General features: G+C 40.4%; 1 protein-coding gene and 1 long non-coding RNA gene across 8 annotated transcripts in view; both read left to right on the forward strand.

Moving 5' to 3' along the window:
* Positions 1 to 15,595, forward strand: part of sfi1 (SFI1 centrin binding protein) — a 101,798-nt gene that overhangs the window by 2,461 nt on the left and 83,742 nt on the right. For 3 of the 7 annotated variants that reach the window (XM_035379171.1, XM_035379177.1, XM_035379172.1), the window contains exons 2-5: positions 4,063 to 4,136; positions 4,208 to 4,402; positions 10,461 to 10,532; positions 10,653 to 10,763. In XM_035379171.1, coding sequence (XP_035235062.1) covers positions 4,129 to 4,136; positions 4,208 to 4,402; positions 10,461 to 10,532; positions 10,653 to 10,763 — 386 coding nt within the window. In that variant the 5' untranslated portion in view covers positions 4,063 to 4,128. Of the gene's footprint in view, positions 1 to 4,062; positions 4,137 to 4,207; positions 4,403 to 10,460; positions 10,533 to 10,652; positions 10,764 to 13,365; positions 13,458 to 15,595 lie in introns of those variants that run through there. The other 4 variants (XM_035379173.1, XM_035379174.1, XM_035379178.1 and 1 more) reach the window with 3 other exon arrangements.
* On the forward strand, positions 13,992 to 15,009 carry LOC118206444. Its single transcript, XR_004761193.1, has 2 exons — positions 13,992 to 14,341; positions 14,546 to 15,009. It is a non-coding gene; the product is annotated as an uncharacterized LOC118206444 (long non-coding RNA).

The raw sequence follows: 15,595 nt of genomic DNA on the forward strand, positions 1-15,595 counted from the left end.
ATCGTAGTCATATTCCTGTAATGCTGCCATGTGACACTGAGCAGGTCAGGAATAAAATAAAAAATTGTCATGATGATCTTTACAATATAGGGCCTATATGAAATGTCATTGTACATTGATAACTTCATTTGGGAGTACATCCTTGTTCCAAAACTGACAGTTGTGATGGGATTACCAGAAATGGTCAAAGAATTTGAAAAAGTTATGCAGGCAACAGGCACACCTCCACAGTTGCTGTCATATGACACAACTTTTAAACTATTTTTAGAGGCTCCTCTCATTCCAATAACATTTTTAATGCATCAGACCAAATCTACAGATCGTCATTTGCAGTTGTTTAATTTAATGTCCAAAGTGTGCTTTGTTTTCTGAACCCAATATTGTAATCTCTATGACAACTGACAGGGAATCAGGAATTGAAAAAGCAGTCCAGATTGCCCTGCCAGCTGTTAAAATTGTGAACTGCTGGAACCACATACTGACAGACATCAAAATGTTGGTTTTAAAAGCCACGTTTCCACTAAAATTACCCGGAACTTTCAGTCCCAGGAACTACTTTACCAGGAACTAAAAGGTTCCTTCAGCCAATGGTTGTCTGCGTTTCCACCGGGGTCTAAAGTACCGCGAAGATTAGGCAAATTAGCCCACTGACGTTGTCGTCGGTCCATCTGTCATATGATTTCTTCTGTAACCCCATACTACCACCGAAGTAGCCTACATTATTTTCTAATAACCGGGACAGCCCGGAGGGGTTTATTCCACTTATATACAACGGGTTACCAACAATGACTATATATGGTTACTTTTGTATTTATTGATTTTCATATATCCTCTCAAACACATTCATTATGTTTTTATGCGAACATTCGCTTTCATGTCTTGACATCCGAAGCGACAGAATGCATTCACATTTATATGTATAACTGGCAACAACAGCAGAAAGCATGCACACGTAAACAATTTGCTGTTTGATTACTTTCTCGTCGTCAATTCCATATAGGCTAATCGCAAAATGACAAGAATAGAACGAAAACTCGGACTTGCGTGAAAATGTAAATTAGTAGTGGTACAGCCACCGTTTGCTTTCCTTCGAAGTTACTGCTAGCCGAGCAGCGAAGTGTGCCCTCCAGATGCGAACCATGCACCATAAATTAGTCCATAGTCTTCCTGGTCTTTTCGTGGAATTGAAGAATGGCAGTAAAATGGAGTAAAATTACGGCAGTCTGAAAAAGCTAAAGGGACGGTTACTAGAATTAACCTTTTATTTTACCCTGACAAAAAGTGCGGAAGGTGATTTCCAGTTTGCTTTTACTGTATCACCAATGTTAATTACGCAGAACTACCGCATACCTCACGTAACTGTATCAAACGTTTTGAGTCAATTACAACGGGCTAACAAAGAAAATCCGGAAGAAAATATTCAGCAACCGAATTAATCCGTTTGAATGTTTTAGTACGTAATATGCTGTCCCAGCACGAATGCTTAGCATTTTATAAAACGAATACTAAAGCAAGAAAAGAGCAGAAGAGCACACGTTATAATTCCGTTAATTGACGTTGGCAGGCTATAACCAAAAGTAGGGTACTGCGCCGCATAACATACAAGTTTGATTTGAAGTTATTATGAAAATAAATTGGTTTGCGCCTGCTTATTTTTAAACATGGCGCCTGAAAACAAAAAACACAAAAAAATGCTGCGAGTACTCGACCAATCAGAAATGTTCAGCGCTGCAAGCTCCACCCAAAAGGTTCCTGTACTTTCGGAAAGTACTACCCCCCGAGCAGGAACCTTTTGGGGGGTAAAATAAAGCCCCAGGAACTAAATTTAGACCCTAGTTCCTGCGGTGGAAACGCACTGAGTTCCTCAAAAGGTTCCTAGTTCCGGGGTATAGTTCCTGCGGTGGAAACGCGGCTAATGAATGGTGGTTGCACTCAAGACATTTACCTTTACCAGAACAACATTCCTGAGCTTTTAGAATCCACGTCTCTTGGAGAATATCAACAAAGATTTGACAAATTAAAAGTAAAATGGAGTGAGCCCTTTATAATCTACTACAATGAACATGTCCGCCGCACAGTACTTACTGCTGGTGGGAGGTGGATCATGGAAAGTCTTGGTATTATAACAACGAACATTTCAGAGAGTTTCAATGCAGTGTTAAAACGTTTGATTGGATGGAAGGAATCATCGGCAGATGCTTTAATTCTGTCATTGTACGTTATTCAAAATTTTTATTTGAATGAGATCTTGAGAGGGAAGTGTGACCTTGGAAATTACCATATTCTGGTCACACAAAGACTCGTACAAAATGTGGCAGCAACAACATTTCCTCAGGATTTAGTTTCTTTTTAGTTTTCTTTCTGAAATTGTAGACTTGGTAAAAGAGGGAAAAGTTATCCATAAATTGAGTGAAACCAGCAATGTACCACCATGTGAGAGAAAGACACTCGAGGGACCAGCTAAATTAGCAAGGTATGAAAACCGAGTGTCTTTGGATCCAATTTCCCAAAGCTTTATAATTTCCAGCTTGCAAAACAAAAAACATGTTGTCCAGCTGTTTCCAAAACCTCAGTGTTTCTGTCAGTCAGTAGCAACTTGCTATCATATTCTGGCTGCAAAACAATGCATTGATGATACCTGTAATAAGAATAACAAGACCATATGTCTGAGCCAACTGCGGCATAATAGAAGGAACGGAGTTCGTTCTGGGAGGAAAAGACCAAGGATTGTGGAACTGTGTAAGGTTAAAGCAGCTCCAGATTCTTTTGAGGAGACATTTCTTAAAGGACCCAATGAAAACAAAATTGAAATTCACCCTCCACATATTAATTTTCATAGCACACCTAGAAGAATTATGTGCTTTTTTTTAAAGACCATTAAAAAAAAAATGCCACCAACAGTAGATTCATCTGGTTTGGATCAAACAAAGTTGGAACCACCTTGGAGGGGACACGAAGCACCAAATACTGAAGGTGTTAAATCAGGGATTTTGTCCACAATTAATGTAAATGTTTGTGGTGTGGGGATGGCTGGTTTAAGAAGCCACACCTGCCCTGGGTCAAGCTAATTAGACCTGGCTAATTACATTACATTACATTACAGGCATTTAGCAGACGCTCTTATCCAGAGCGACTTACACAACTTTTACATAGCATTTTACATTGTATCCATTTATACAGCTGGATATATACTGAAGCAATTCTGGTCAAGTACCTTGCTCAAGGGTACAACGGCAGTGTCCTTACCCGGGAATCGAACCTGCGACCTTTCGGTTACTAGTCCAGTTCCTTACCCACTGTGCCACACTCCGTCCCGGACTTACTAATTAGATAATTGGTAAGGAATTAGATAATTGGCCAGGCTAATTGGACCCGGGAACAGGGGTGGCTGCACCTGTGCGTAGTGAGGCAATCAGTGCGCACAGGTTAAATCTGCCATTCCCACCCACACAAAGGAGAGCCTGTCGGTCATGACAGTGTTAACATCTGATCTTTGGCTGTACCATCTTGCCACCCTTGTAAATAAACATGTTTGTTCAAACAAGACTGTTTGAACATCATCTCCCTGTGTCTCTGTGCTGGAGGGCCCTTTGGAAAGCCACTTCGGTGGCCTGTGGCAGGCTTGTTTGCCACAATGTTCTAATATTGTTGATCTGTGCTGATTCAAGTTGTTTTTATTAGTGGTATGCTACATCAAATGGTTAAAAAAAACGATTAGTCTAAATTGCCCTTTTGAGACTGCAACTAGTCAGTGGGCAGAATTATGTCATTCACATCCTTAGTTTCTAACTCATTTTGATTTTGTGTGTTAGAATTGTAAAAACTGCCACTTGTTCGTGAGAGCAGGAAATTTAGAATTTAGCAGAATTTTATTCCAAAACCGCATGTGCAGAATGAAAAATAGGAAAGCGTAATGGTGAGGGAAAATTATGCAATGCAGCCATAATTTACATGAACATTTTCTATTTTGCCCAAGAATATTATTATTATTATTATTATTATTGCCTTGGAAGAGCAATAATCTTGGTCTTTCATTTATTTATTTTTTTATTTGATTCAAAGGTGAGATGGCCAGATTACTACTCAAGTAAATTGTAACACTCGTCCTAGGGTACTGTGAGGGGCGAAATGAAAAGGTAAGTTTGGATAGTTGTCCATCAGCAAAAAAACGATAAATTTTCCTGTATAGTTACTGCATATGTTTCAGACGTGTGGTATTGGGTTTCAGTGCAGCTCGGCTACCTCAGGTTCCTGGATGCCTGGGCCCTGCCAATGGCAAAGACAGCACTCTTAAGGTGGTTCCAGGGGCTATGCATGCACGTCGTGGCCTCTCTCAAAGGGTCAGTTACAGAGTGGAACAGACTTGTAATAGAGGTGGCAGGCTGAAAGACCAGAAGAAAAGGTAAGGGATGTTTTTTGTTGTAATACAACTTACTGTTTCTGTATCAAATGTAGCTGTAAGCATCGGGTAATGAGGACAGCCATACTTACTATTTTTTTTAAACCAGTGAATATAATAAAGGCAGTCTTTTCTGACCCAGTGTGAAGTTGTTGAGGCAGAACACATCACAACGCATCGTATGGTTTAGCCTTCTCTCTCGCGGTCAAATAAGTTAAGTGATCCAATTTAATAAAGCCATTTTAATCAACATAAAAGTAAAAAAATGTATGTTCACAGAATAAATTAATCAATTAACATCCCATGCTTTGAATGGTAAGGACAATAATGGCTAGTTTCTTGCATACCCATTTAGCCTCAGCAAATCTGATGGTCCCAAAATGTTTGTTTTATGTCCCTGCTCTGAAAGAGCATGCCACAGTGAAAGCATGAGTTGGGCATTTTTATGTTTGAAGTAAGGTTTTTTTTTATTACTGAAACTCATGAATTAAATGATTAGGGTTGCTATTTCATACAATGAGCAATGCATTTAAAATATGAATGCACTATAATGGAAATTCTGTTATCATAAACCAATATTTGCCATGCCGGTCGATACTGATACTGCCCTCTTTTATAACCTAAAAGCAAACTACCTACTTTTTGCATTTGTGGAAGAAGTTGATGAGCACAGCTGTCAAACTTCTTATGAATTAAAAATGCATAAATGTTTATTTCATATAAAATTTCCAACAAACATTTCAATCTTTTATTTTTTTTCCTTTTACCTTATTGGTAAGCAGAGCGCATGAGACTTCAGAGGTGCTCGGTCTCTTTGCTTTACTTGTGAGATTGGTTGGAAATGAAAAAACATCCAGCCTAGCTGTTTGAGCATGACATTTTCACTGAATTTACACTCTCGCTTTCTTGGTGCATGTATGTTGTGCAATCCTATTCCACAATCTTGTCATTTGCATAATCTCCTAATAGCCCTTCTCCTCAATGCCATTGTCTTGTTTGCACCTTCTGTGTTTGAGTTAATCTCTCCTTAGGGCTTGCTGTACAGTGATTTAGGGTTTCATTTGATGCATTTGCCTTTGAGGTAGAGGTCCTGCCGCCCAGAGGAAATGCTTACGGGGTTCTGACAGTTGCGGGCAGCAGAGTGGAATTTTGCCTCATAAGGACAGCTTCTATATCTATATCAAATGCTGTGGGGACTGTGAAGGCCATTCCGAAACCTTAATTTTGTAAAGTGGAGGGGTGGGAGGGGGTGCAAGGGGCCCTGCTGCTGCAGAGCGAAGTGGTCGAGCAGGTGTATAGAATCAAATCATGTCCTGCAAGTAGCCTAGATAGAGGCCGTCCTGTTGGCTGCAGTGTAGGCGAGGGTCAGGACTTTGAACCTGATCCTGGCAGTGACCGGTAGCCAGTGGAGTGACTGCTGCAGAGGAGTGACGTGGGAGAATTTGGGAAGGTTGAAGATGAGTCGGGCAGTGGCATTTTTAATCATCTGTAGTGGTTGTATGGCACAAGCTGGCAGGCTTGCAAGGGGAGAGTTGCAGTAATCAAGGTGGGAGGTCACCATAGCCTGGACAAGTGGCTGGGTGGAGTGCGTAGTCTGGTATGTTCGAATCCTCCTGATGTTGTACAGAAGGAATCTGCAGGACCGTGATGTTGCCTTGATGTGCTCCTTGAGGTCCAGCTGGTCATCAAGGACCACCCCCCAGGCTCTTTGCAGAGTGAGAGGCAGTCACTGTGGTGCCATCAACCGTGATTGAGAGCTCACATAGTAGGGAGAGTAAGGAGGTCTTGTATGGGAAGAACAGCAGCTCAGTTTCGTTGAGGTTGAGCTTCAGGTGGTGGCTGCCCATCCAGGTTGAGATGTCAGCCAGGCAGGAAGATATTTTATCATCAACCTGTGAGGCAAAGGAGGGGATAGAGAAGAAGAGTTGCGTGTCGTCTGCATAAAAATGATAGGAGAAGCTGTGTGAAGTAATAACAGAACCAAGAGATTTGGTGTATATGGAGAACAGCAAAGGGCCCAGTACAGATCCCCGTGGTACTCCTGTAACAAGAGGATGAGGAACAGAGGCAGAGCCCATCCAGGTGATCTGCAAGATGGGAAGCGAACCAAGACAGGGCGGTCCCAGAAATGCCCATCTCAGCCAAGGTGGAGAGGAGTATTTTGTGGTTGACTGTGTCGAATGCTGCAGACAGGTCAAGGAGGATCAGGACAGAGGAGAGGCGTGAGGCTCTTGCAGTGGCGAGTGCCTCTGTCACAGCCAGGAGGGCACACTCTGTTGAGTGCCCGGATCGGAAGCCAGACTGGTGAGGGTCTAGCAGATGGTTCTGATGGAGAAAAGAGGTTAGTTGTTTAAGCACTGCTTGCTCAAGGGTTTTGAGCAGAAAGGTAGAAGCGATATGGGGTGATAATTCATTAGATCAGAAAGGTCTGAGGTTTCTTGAGGAGTGGGGTAATGCGAGCCGTCTTAAAATCAGAGGGAACATGATCAGAGGCAAGGGAGGAATTAACAATGGAGGACAGATAGGGAAGGATCTCGCCGGATATGTATTGGAGGACTGTAGATGGGATGGGGTCAAGTGGACAGTTGGTTGCGCGATGAGAAGTGATGAGTTGGAGTACATCGGAGTCCTCCAGCCTCTTGAAGGTCAGTGTGGCTGTGGGTTTGTCCCGGGGGGTAGAGGGGCTCACTGGATGGGCGAAGGAGTTCCGGATTTTAGCCACCTTTCCTTTGAAGGTGGCCAAAAAGTAATCTGTGGAAAGGGAAGAGGGAGATAGGGGTGGAGGAGGAGTGAGGAGGGAAGAGTAGGTGGAGAATAGTTTGCGTGAGTCAGAGACACATGCACTGATCTTTGATTGGAAAAATGAGGCTTTAGCTAATGTGAGGACAGATGTGAAAGTTGAAAGCAGGGTGTGATATATGGTCAGGTCATCAGAGGATCTGGATTTCCTCCACTTCCTTTCTGCAGCCCGCAGTGATGTTCTGCTGGGGTGTAGTGACTCAGTCAGCCAAGGGCATGGGGGTGAAGGGTGTGCTGGTTTGGAGACAAGAGGACAAATTGAGTCAAGGGACTGGGGGGGCATGAGTTTAGGGTGGAGCAAGTTCAACTGGCAGGTTAGAGAAAGAAGGTGGAGGAGGAAGTGTAGAGAGAGCAGTGGAGATGAGGGAGGATTGTGACAGAGTAGAGAGATTTCTCCTGGAAGTTACTGTGGGTGAGCTGTTAAATGAGTTGTGGGGAAGTAAGCAGGAGAGGGAGAAAGAAAGAAGCGGTCTGAGACATGGAGAGGCGTCACCGTGATTTGGGGAATGGAGTAACTTCTGGTGAATACAAGGTCTAGTTGGTTACCAGCCTTATGTGTGGGGGGAGAAGAAGACTGGGAGAGGGCAAAAGACTAGAGGAGTGAGGCAACCCTGGATAGTTGTGAGGTCTCTGGTGGGAGGTAGAAGTCTCCCAGTAGAATAGCAGGAGTGCCATCCTCAGGGAGGGAGCTCAGGAGTGTGTCCAACTCATCCAGGAAGCAGCTGAGTGGACCTGGAGGACGGTACAGAACAACAATGTGGAGTTTTATAGGATGAGTTACAGTAACTGCATGAAAATCATGGTAGGCATGTGCTGATAAGAATTTCATAGTACAGTTATCTTGGCCAACATTTTCACCATATACAATATTACCTCAATTATTTAAAGTTGGAAGTCTTAAAATGGTATTAAAACAATACTAATTCATACCAATCAGAAAGCATGTTCTTAAAACATGTTTTATTAAACTGTAAAAATGTTAAACATGTAAAAATGTTAATATTTTGGCCATGCCAATAGCTAGTTAAAAAAAAGGATTTCAAAAATAAATCTTTTTTTCCCAGCAAAATAATGTACAGCTTATTGAAGTAAATTTAATTTTTGAACTGCTTTTATTAAAAAAAACTTTTAAAAAACTGCAGGTAACAGCATTGTTTCTGGTAAGGTTATTCCTTGCTGCTGCAATGTTTGCCCTCTGCCTTTCATCATACAAAGTACAAAGTAAACTTCCTTTATATTGTTGTGCCTACTGAGTGTCAGAGAATGAGAAGTGCTCCCCCTATGTCCATAGTTGGTTATTACTACTCTTTAGTTTTATAGGTGGTTGAACAATGCTAATGTTGCACATATAAAGAACCGGACAATGATCCTTAATGCAAACACATTTTATTTTCCCGTGCAAATATGTACAAATAATAGTTAGTTGCAGAACAACAGTTGCTGTTGATTTTTACCAGGGTTTCCTCACGATACATAAAATAACGTTACAATACAATTGTTATTGTAAAACAGCAGGTAGATAGCTTGGCTACCGCCAGCTAGCACCTACCCAATGTACTTGTAGCTAGCTAACGGTTAGCTACGTTGGCCTCATTTTGCGATCTCCAAAATAGACTATTATTCATGTGTACTATTGATTAAACAACGAAAAATGCATCACACTACATTCCTGCAGTTATATCATAAATAATCATGGTGGCCTTATACATGACTATATATACTAATAATAGTTTGTTGCAGAACAACAGTTGCTGTTGATTTCAAGATGATTTTCAGAAAACTGACCTAGCTCACGCACCTCTCTGTGATAGGCTATTAGGTGCTGCGTGCCAATCTTCTTACAGCATCATCTCTATTATTATTGCAGGTGGGTTATGTTAAAGAAATGGGGTGTCTTTGTATATCCCGCACTAAGGTTATTTAGGTAATGACAGTGATATAAATGTATAACCATTAATGTTTTTTAGCAAGATGTATAACTATATCATTATTGTTCCACCCCTAGTCCATGGTTCATTTGAGGTATTTTTTGGATCATTGTCTTGTTGAGAGATCCAACCCTTTCAGCTTCAGTTTCTTCACTGTCTGTGGTGCACAGTTTCTAGGATTTTTTTATGTAGATATGAATCTGTTATTCCTTCCACCTGCACAATATTTCCTGTGCCACTGGGCGCTACCCAACGCCAAAGCATAATAGATCTACCCCCATGCTTAACAGTTGGCAGGGTAATTTCTTCTTCAAATGCTTCCCATGTTTTCTCCAAATGTATCTTTGGTGGTTGTGGCCAGAGTTCAATAGTTGTGTCATCTGTCCACGGCAATTTGTTCCAGAAAGTCTCTGGTTTATCTAAGCGGTGCATACTTCAGGCAATGAGTTTTATGTTGATCGTAGGAATGGCTTCTTCCTGACAGTTCTTCTGTGTAGATAATTTTTGTGTAAGCAAAATTGCACATTGGACTGATGCAGCACTACTGTGATGTCAGGTAAGTCTTTCTGCAGTTCATTTGTAGTGATCTGTGGGATTTGCTTTTATATACCTGACCTCTCCATGAGCAGTTCTGTGATTTTACTTGGTCTTCCAGATTTTTAAAAATCAATAGTACCCTTCCATTCTTAATGACTCTTCAGCTGGAAATGCCAAGCTGGCAGCAGTAAGATATATATTTTTTTGTTGCCTTCCTCTGCTTTTTTAAAGAATCGATTATCATTATTTTCAAGTCCTCAGTCCGCTGCTTGTGAGTATAAACGTACTCTGGCAATTTAGGATGTTCAGAGTATTTATTAAGGTGTGCAATTGTCTTCACTTGGCTTAATTTAAGCTTTAATGAGTCAATCAGTTTTTGGTACCTTAAAGTACTAATGGATCTACTGGAAGGGAGCATAAACTTGCACAAGCATTTACAGGTTTTTTTTTTTCAAACCGTTAACTTCAGCTAATACATAGTAATTGTGCTTTAAAAGAAATATGCTATATTTAGGTTTGTATCCTGCAGAGGTTGCATTAATTTCTTATCTCTGAGATTCAGTAAATCATGCAATTTCATGGGTGCCAAATCTTTGGGTGTATGACTACGTTTCACGTGCACTCATGAGTATCATGGTCTGTGTGATCAGTCATTATTGTTTGGAAAATTTGTGTTCTGATGATTATGTTGACACCCAGTTTCCTAAAGTGTGTGCTAAAATGGTTTAGGATCATTTTTTGCAACAGACAATGGATGCTGTATTTTGACATTTTATTTTTATGCCCTTTCTCATTAGACAGCTGGTACAAAAACTGTTCTACCTGTGGATTCGGAAAACTTTTGGCCGAGTTCATCCGTCTCAAGCTAGGTTTGGTACCATTTAAAAAAAAACATGATTCTGTTGCTTTTCTGTGCTCTTCATTTATTGACTTCTGAAATTGTACATTTCTTCATGGCTTTATTTGAAATAAGATTTACTCTCCTCCAGGACACATTACCAACAAAGAGTTCTATGGAAGGCATTTGAGGTATGGAGGGAAGAGTGGTGGGTAACCAGGAAGGAGTGGAGACTTTGCATGAGAGCGGAATGTCACTATAGGTGAGAGAACTGTGACATTCACCACCGCTGAACTCCTTCAATTGGTGTGGGCTTATATAATATTGTCAAATATTTTTTATATTTATATCTGTTTTTTATATTTATATCCTTCAATCAGTATAAATGTCATGTAGCTTTAAAATACAATCACACACACTCTATCAGCCATTTTCTGTTCACTGTGGGTATACAGTTAAATACGAAAGTCCTGGGACAGTTGTCAGATTGGTTTTTCTTCTGTACTAGTCCAATTTGTATTTTCAAATCAAACTGACTATGAGACAAAATGAACATGTCTGCATTTATTTAATGTTTTTGAATTTTTTTTTTACGTCTGATATTGAACTATATTACTACAATGTTATAATGAGTAAAGTCTCCCTTTTCCAAGTCTGCATACGTATTGGGACAAATGACTTGGAATAGGGATACTTCACTCATTATAGCATTGTAGTAATATAGTTCACTGTCGGTTAGCTGTTTCAGATTTCACAGGTTTATCACATTACTGTAATATCCTTTGGAAGCATTTGTCGTGTCTACCTTATGAGTTAAAAGATACAGGACAAGAAAACTGCCGAATTGACTTAGAATAGAATTGACTATGACAACTTGAAAGCTGTTGGTCAGAATAAAAGAGAAAAATCAATTGGAGCTATTGCAGAATGTTTGCAGTATGTATTCCAAAGTCAACAGTATGGACTGTCCTAACAGAAGAAACTAACCACTGGATGACTTGGGAATCACCATCAATCAGGCTGCCTGGGCTGGAAAGACATTAGAAAGATGTCAGGAATGATTAGAGCTGTGATAAGAGGGTTCCCCACAGAAATGACCACGACAGCTACAGACTCTCAGCCCTTAAAAACATTAATTTCTGTACATTCTGACCCCATTTCAGCAGAGAGAATTCATAAACAACTTCACACGTCCACACAATAAAGCCCCAAACTAAGGGGATTTTGCGTTTTCTCCTTTATCCTGTCACAAATGCTCCTAGCCCTCAAAGAATATTTCTCCCCATTGGTCATTTTATGTACATCTACCGATAAAAACAGCGGATGCAAACACTCAATGAACATACAAGTGCGCACGTTTAAAACAGTACAACTTTGCAACTCTGTCTACGTCCCTCATTGCCTAGTGGGTAGTGCCTTTGTCTTTTGGTTGGATCTGTTTACAGGATTGATAGACCCGGGTTCAATTCCCGCCTGCGACTGCAGCAAATCTCTAAACTCAGTACACCGGCTTGCTGGCTAACTAAAAATACAACATTTTAAACCGTTGCTTTTGCATATGTAAAATCTTACCAGGGCATTTCGGCGTGTTTAACGTAAGCTATCTTGGGTGTTAGTAACTTCCCATTCTTGCACATTGAAAAACGTGTTCTTTATGAGATGCATATTACTGCAAGAATCTTTTTTCTCTCTGTTAGCCAGTGCGATACCAGCTGATGCCAGTAGAAGGCAGTGGCCGCCAGTCAGTGTGAGATTCACAGGCGCAGGACATCTTGCTTGGTAGCAAGATTTGGTGGGATACTAGCAACAAGCTAAGTGAGCTGAGAGCAAACTCGTGTTTGCGTATGTGGTCAGCTGAAAGCTTTTATGTTTTATTTGCAGGTAAGACCGTATGAAGCACGAATTTTCAATAGTTTTAGTATGCGCACAAATTCCTGTTCACTTTTACATGCTGAAACACGAGAATGTTTAAGAGTTGACTAAACTGTTTAGTAATATAACTAGCGTCACTGCTTGCCGCATGCTATATTGTTGTCGACATGGTTAGTTAGCTACGTTACAGTCAGTTCTTCACGAACCATGTGGACGGAGTGTGGCACAGTGGGTAAGGAACTGCGCTTGTAACCGAAAGGTCGCAGGTTCGAATCCCGGGTAAGGACACTGCCGTTGTACCCTTGAGCAAGGTACTTAACCTGCATTGCTTCAGTATATATCCAGCTGTATAAATGGATACAATGTAAAGTGCTAAGTAAAAGTTGTGTAAGTCGCTCTGGATAAGAGCGTCTGCTAAATGCCTGTAATGTAATGTAATGTAATGTTAACAAATGCTTATTTATGTTTCATAAAAACGGGGCTTCATTAGCAAGCCCACTCTTGATATCTTTTATATTTATTATCTGCACTTTCTGGCCAATTTTTCTAGCTCTAACTAGTCCTACAGTTTTTGCACTACATTCAAACTTTTTACACCAAAATGACCGGCTAGTTCCAGACATTGTTGCTTGTATTCAATTTTTTTGAAATATTCAAAACTTTTTGAAATATTCAAGTTTTTGTGAGCAATTTTTGTGGTCACTCCATAGGGCGTCACTCATGGACGTTTAGTAGGACGCATGCGCAGGTGGTCACTCACACACTCATGGACGTTTAGTAGGACACACTTCCAGCGGCACGAGATTTTTAAGCACAGCTTTATCGCCTAAAAGCTAACCCTAACATGTTAGTTTTTCGCCTACTTTAGTTAACCTAGTTAGCGCGTACAGATACTATCCTGCACGCATGAGTAGGAGCTACGGACACACAGCTACAACCCACGTACGGATGCTATTCTGCACGCATGAGTAGGAGCTAATGACACACAGCTACAACCACCGATACAGATGTATGGACACACGGACGCTACAACCACCGATACAGATGTATGGACACACGGAGGACAACAAATAACGTTACAGAGGTGAGGACATGCCATAGCTAGCTAGCTATATAGTTAGCCAAGGTTTACTCATGAAACTTTTAGGATATGACTAATCTCTGGAACATAATTTGCTACATGCTGATCCCCGGCTGTATATGTAACGCTACGGTGCGCTATGGGTCTGGACGGTTTCATGCTTCTTCTGAGCTATGCGCCCTCATTGAAATGCCAGTTGAGGACAGTGCCAGTTGGAATTTGAAGCAAGCCCACACAGTTCCTTCAGGAGTTGTAACCTTTCTAGTTACTTTTCATGACATTTATCATTTCTGTTACAGAAAAAGAGTGTGATACAGAACAGTATTGTAATGTGCTTGGTAGCAAGCTTTAGTGTAATACTAGCAAGCTAAGCCTGTTAATCCACTGTATGCTTGAACATACAAGTAACTTGAAACAATTTAGGAGACATTGGACAGTAGTGCTTTGGAATACAGCTTCTTTAATTTTGGTGAGGCAAGATAGCCTGTATTGTTTGTAGTACAGTAACTTGGCGTCATTTTGATATCAATACTTTTAATGGCAGGCCTAGATTTTGCCAGTTTGAATGAATGACTTATGCACAGTGCTTTGTAAGTGTGAGTAAACTTGACATTTTTGTAAGTTGAAAATGTGTTTCCCATGAGATATACAACCTATATAATCGATATACATTGGGAGTGAAAGTATTGGAGGACACTATGCGCAAGACTGAGAGAGGCAAATTGCAGAGGCTACTCTTCCAGATGTAAACCCCCTCATCGGCACCAAGAACAGAACGGCGAATTTGCAGAAAATACAAAAAAAAAAAGATGAGCCTGAGAAGTTTTGGAACAAAGTATTATGGACAGATGAAATGAAGATAAACTTTTACCACCAGTGATCGAAAGGTGAAAGTATGGAGAAGACAGACTCCTGTATACCCTTGCAAACTAAAATCTGTCAAGCATGGAGGAGGTTGTGTGATGGCTTGGGCCTGTATGGCTGCATCTGCATCTGAGTTTGGTGCTTTTTATTGACGAGGTAACCAGTGGTGGCAGCAAAAGAATGACAACTGAAGTGTACATAAACATTTTTTCTCCCAATATTCACAGAACTGCCACCAAACCCATTGGATGGAAGTTTATCATGCAAGGCAACAACTCAACATAAGGCACACTTAACCAAGGAGCTTATATGGAAGAACAGGTTGTGTTTGATGTGGCCCAGTCAGTCACCAGATTTAAACTCAAGTGAACATACTTTTCATGTACTTAAAAGGAAACTGAAGTCTCAAACCCCAGCAAACACACAGGAACTGAAGGGGCAAAAAGCTTGGCTGAGCATCTCAAAGGATCACATCATGAACCTTGTGATGTCCATGAGTCAGACTAAATGTAGTCAAATGTTGGGTGTATGCAGTGAAATATCGACCTTGCTGGTCATTAGTTTGTCAACTTACTCTGTCCTAATATTTATGCTGAATTGAAATAGCATTGCATTGAATGGCATTGTTGTAATATAATTCAATGTCTGTTTTTTGAAATAAAAAAAACATGAAATAAATGCAGATTGTGAATTTTGCCTCAGTCATTGTTTCATTTGAAAATACAAATTTGATTAGTACTTTCGGACAGGCAAGGATTAATTAAGAATATGTTTATTTTCTGAATCCAGTGGTTCCAACAGTCAATGTCCTTGTTAAAATGTTCAGCACTCTGAATACTGAACCAAATGATATTGCATGCTAGAACCCCTCACTTAACCTACATGTAAAATATATTTGATTTGATTTAATTTAATAATTATGTTTAAAATTAGAATTATCAATTAAATCACCGAATTCATTGATAGGTCAGTCTACAGTGCACTGGTGGAATCAACCAACAAGTCAAAACAAGCTCTATACCAGGTTTTAAGATTAAATAATTGAATTCAATAAGTAGCAGTCAATTATAATGAATTGAAAACATACATTCTTTATTGAATTCAGGCACACTACTACTGAATTACACAACAGAAGACATACAACAAAACATTAAACAACTAATCTAGAAATACCAGAAAATAGAGAGAGAGAGAGAGAGAGAGAGAGAAAGAAACTGGTCGGCCAGACATTGCCAAAGTATCACCCGCTTCCAGTATAAGTGCCACAAGGAAACCAG

Source organism: Anguilla anguilla, chromosome 10, assembly GCF_013347855.1.
Source record: "Anguilla anguilla isolate fAngAng1 chromosome 10, fAngAng1.pri, whole genome shotgun sequence".
In the NCBI taxonomy this organism is placed as follows: domain Eukaryota; kingdom Metazoa; phylum Chordata; class Actinopteri; order Anguilliformes; family Anguillidae; genus Anguilla; species Anguilla anguilla.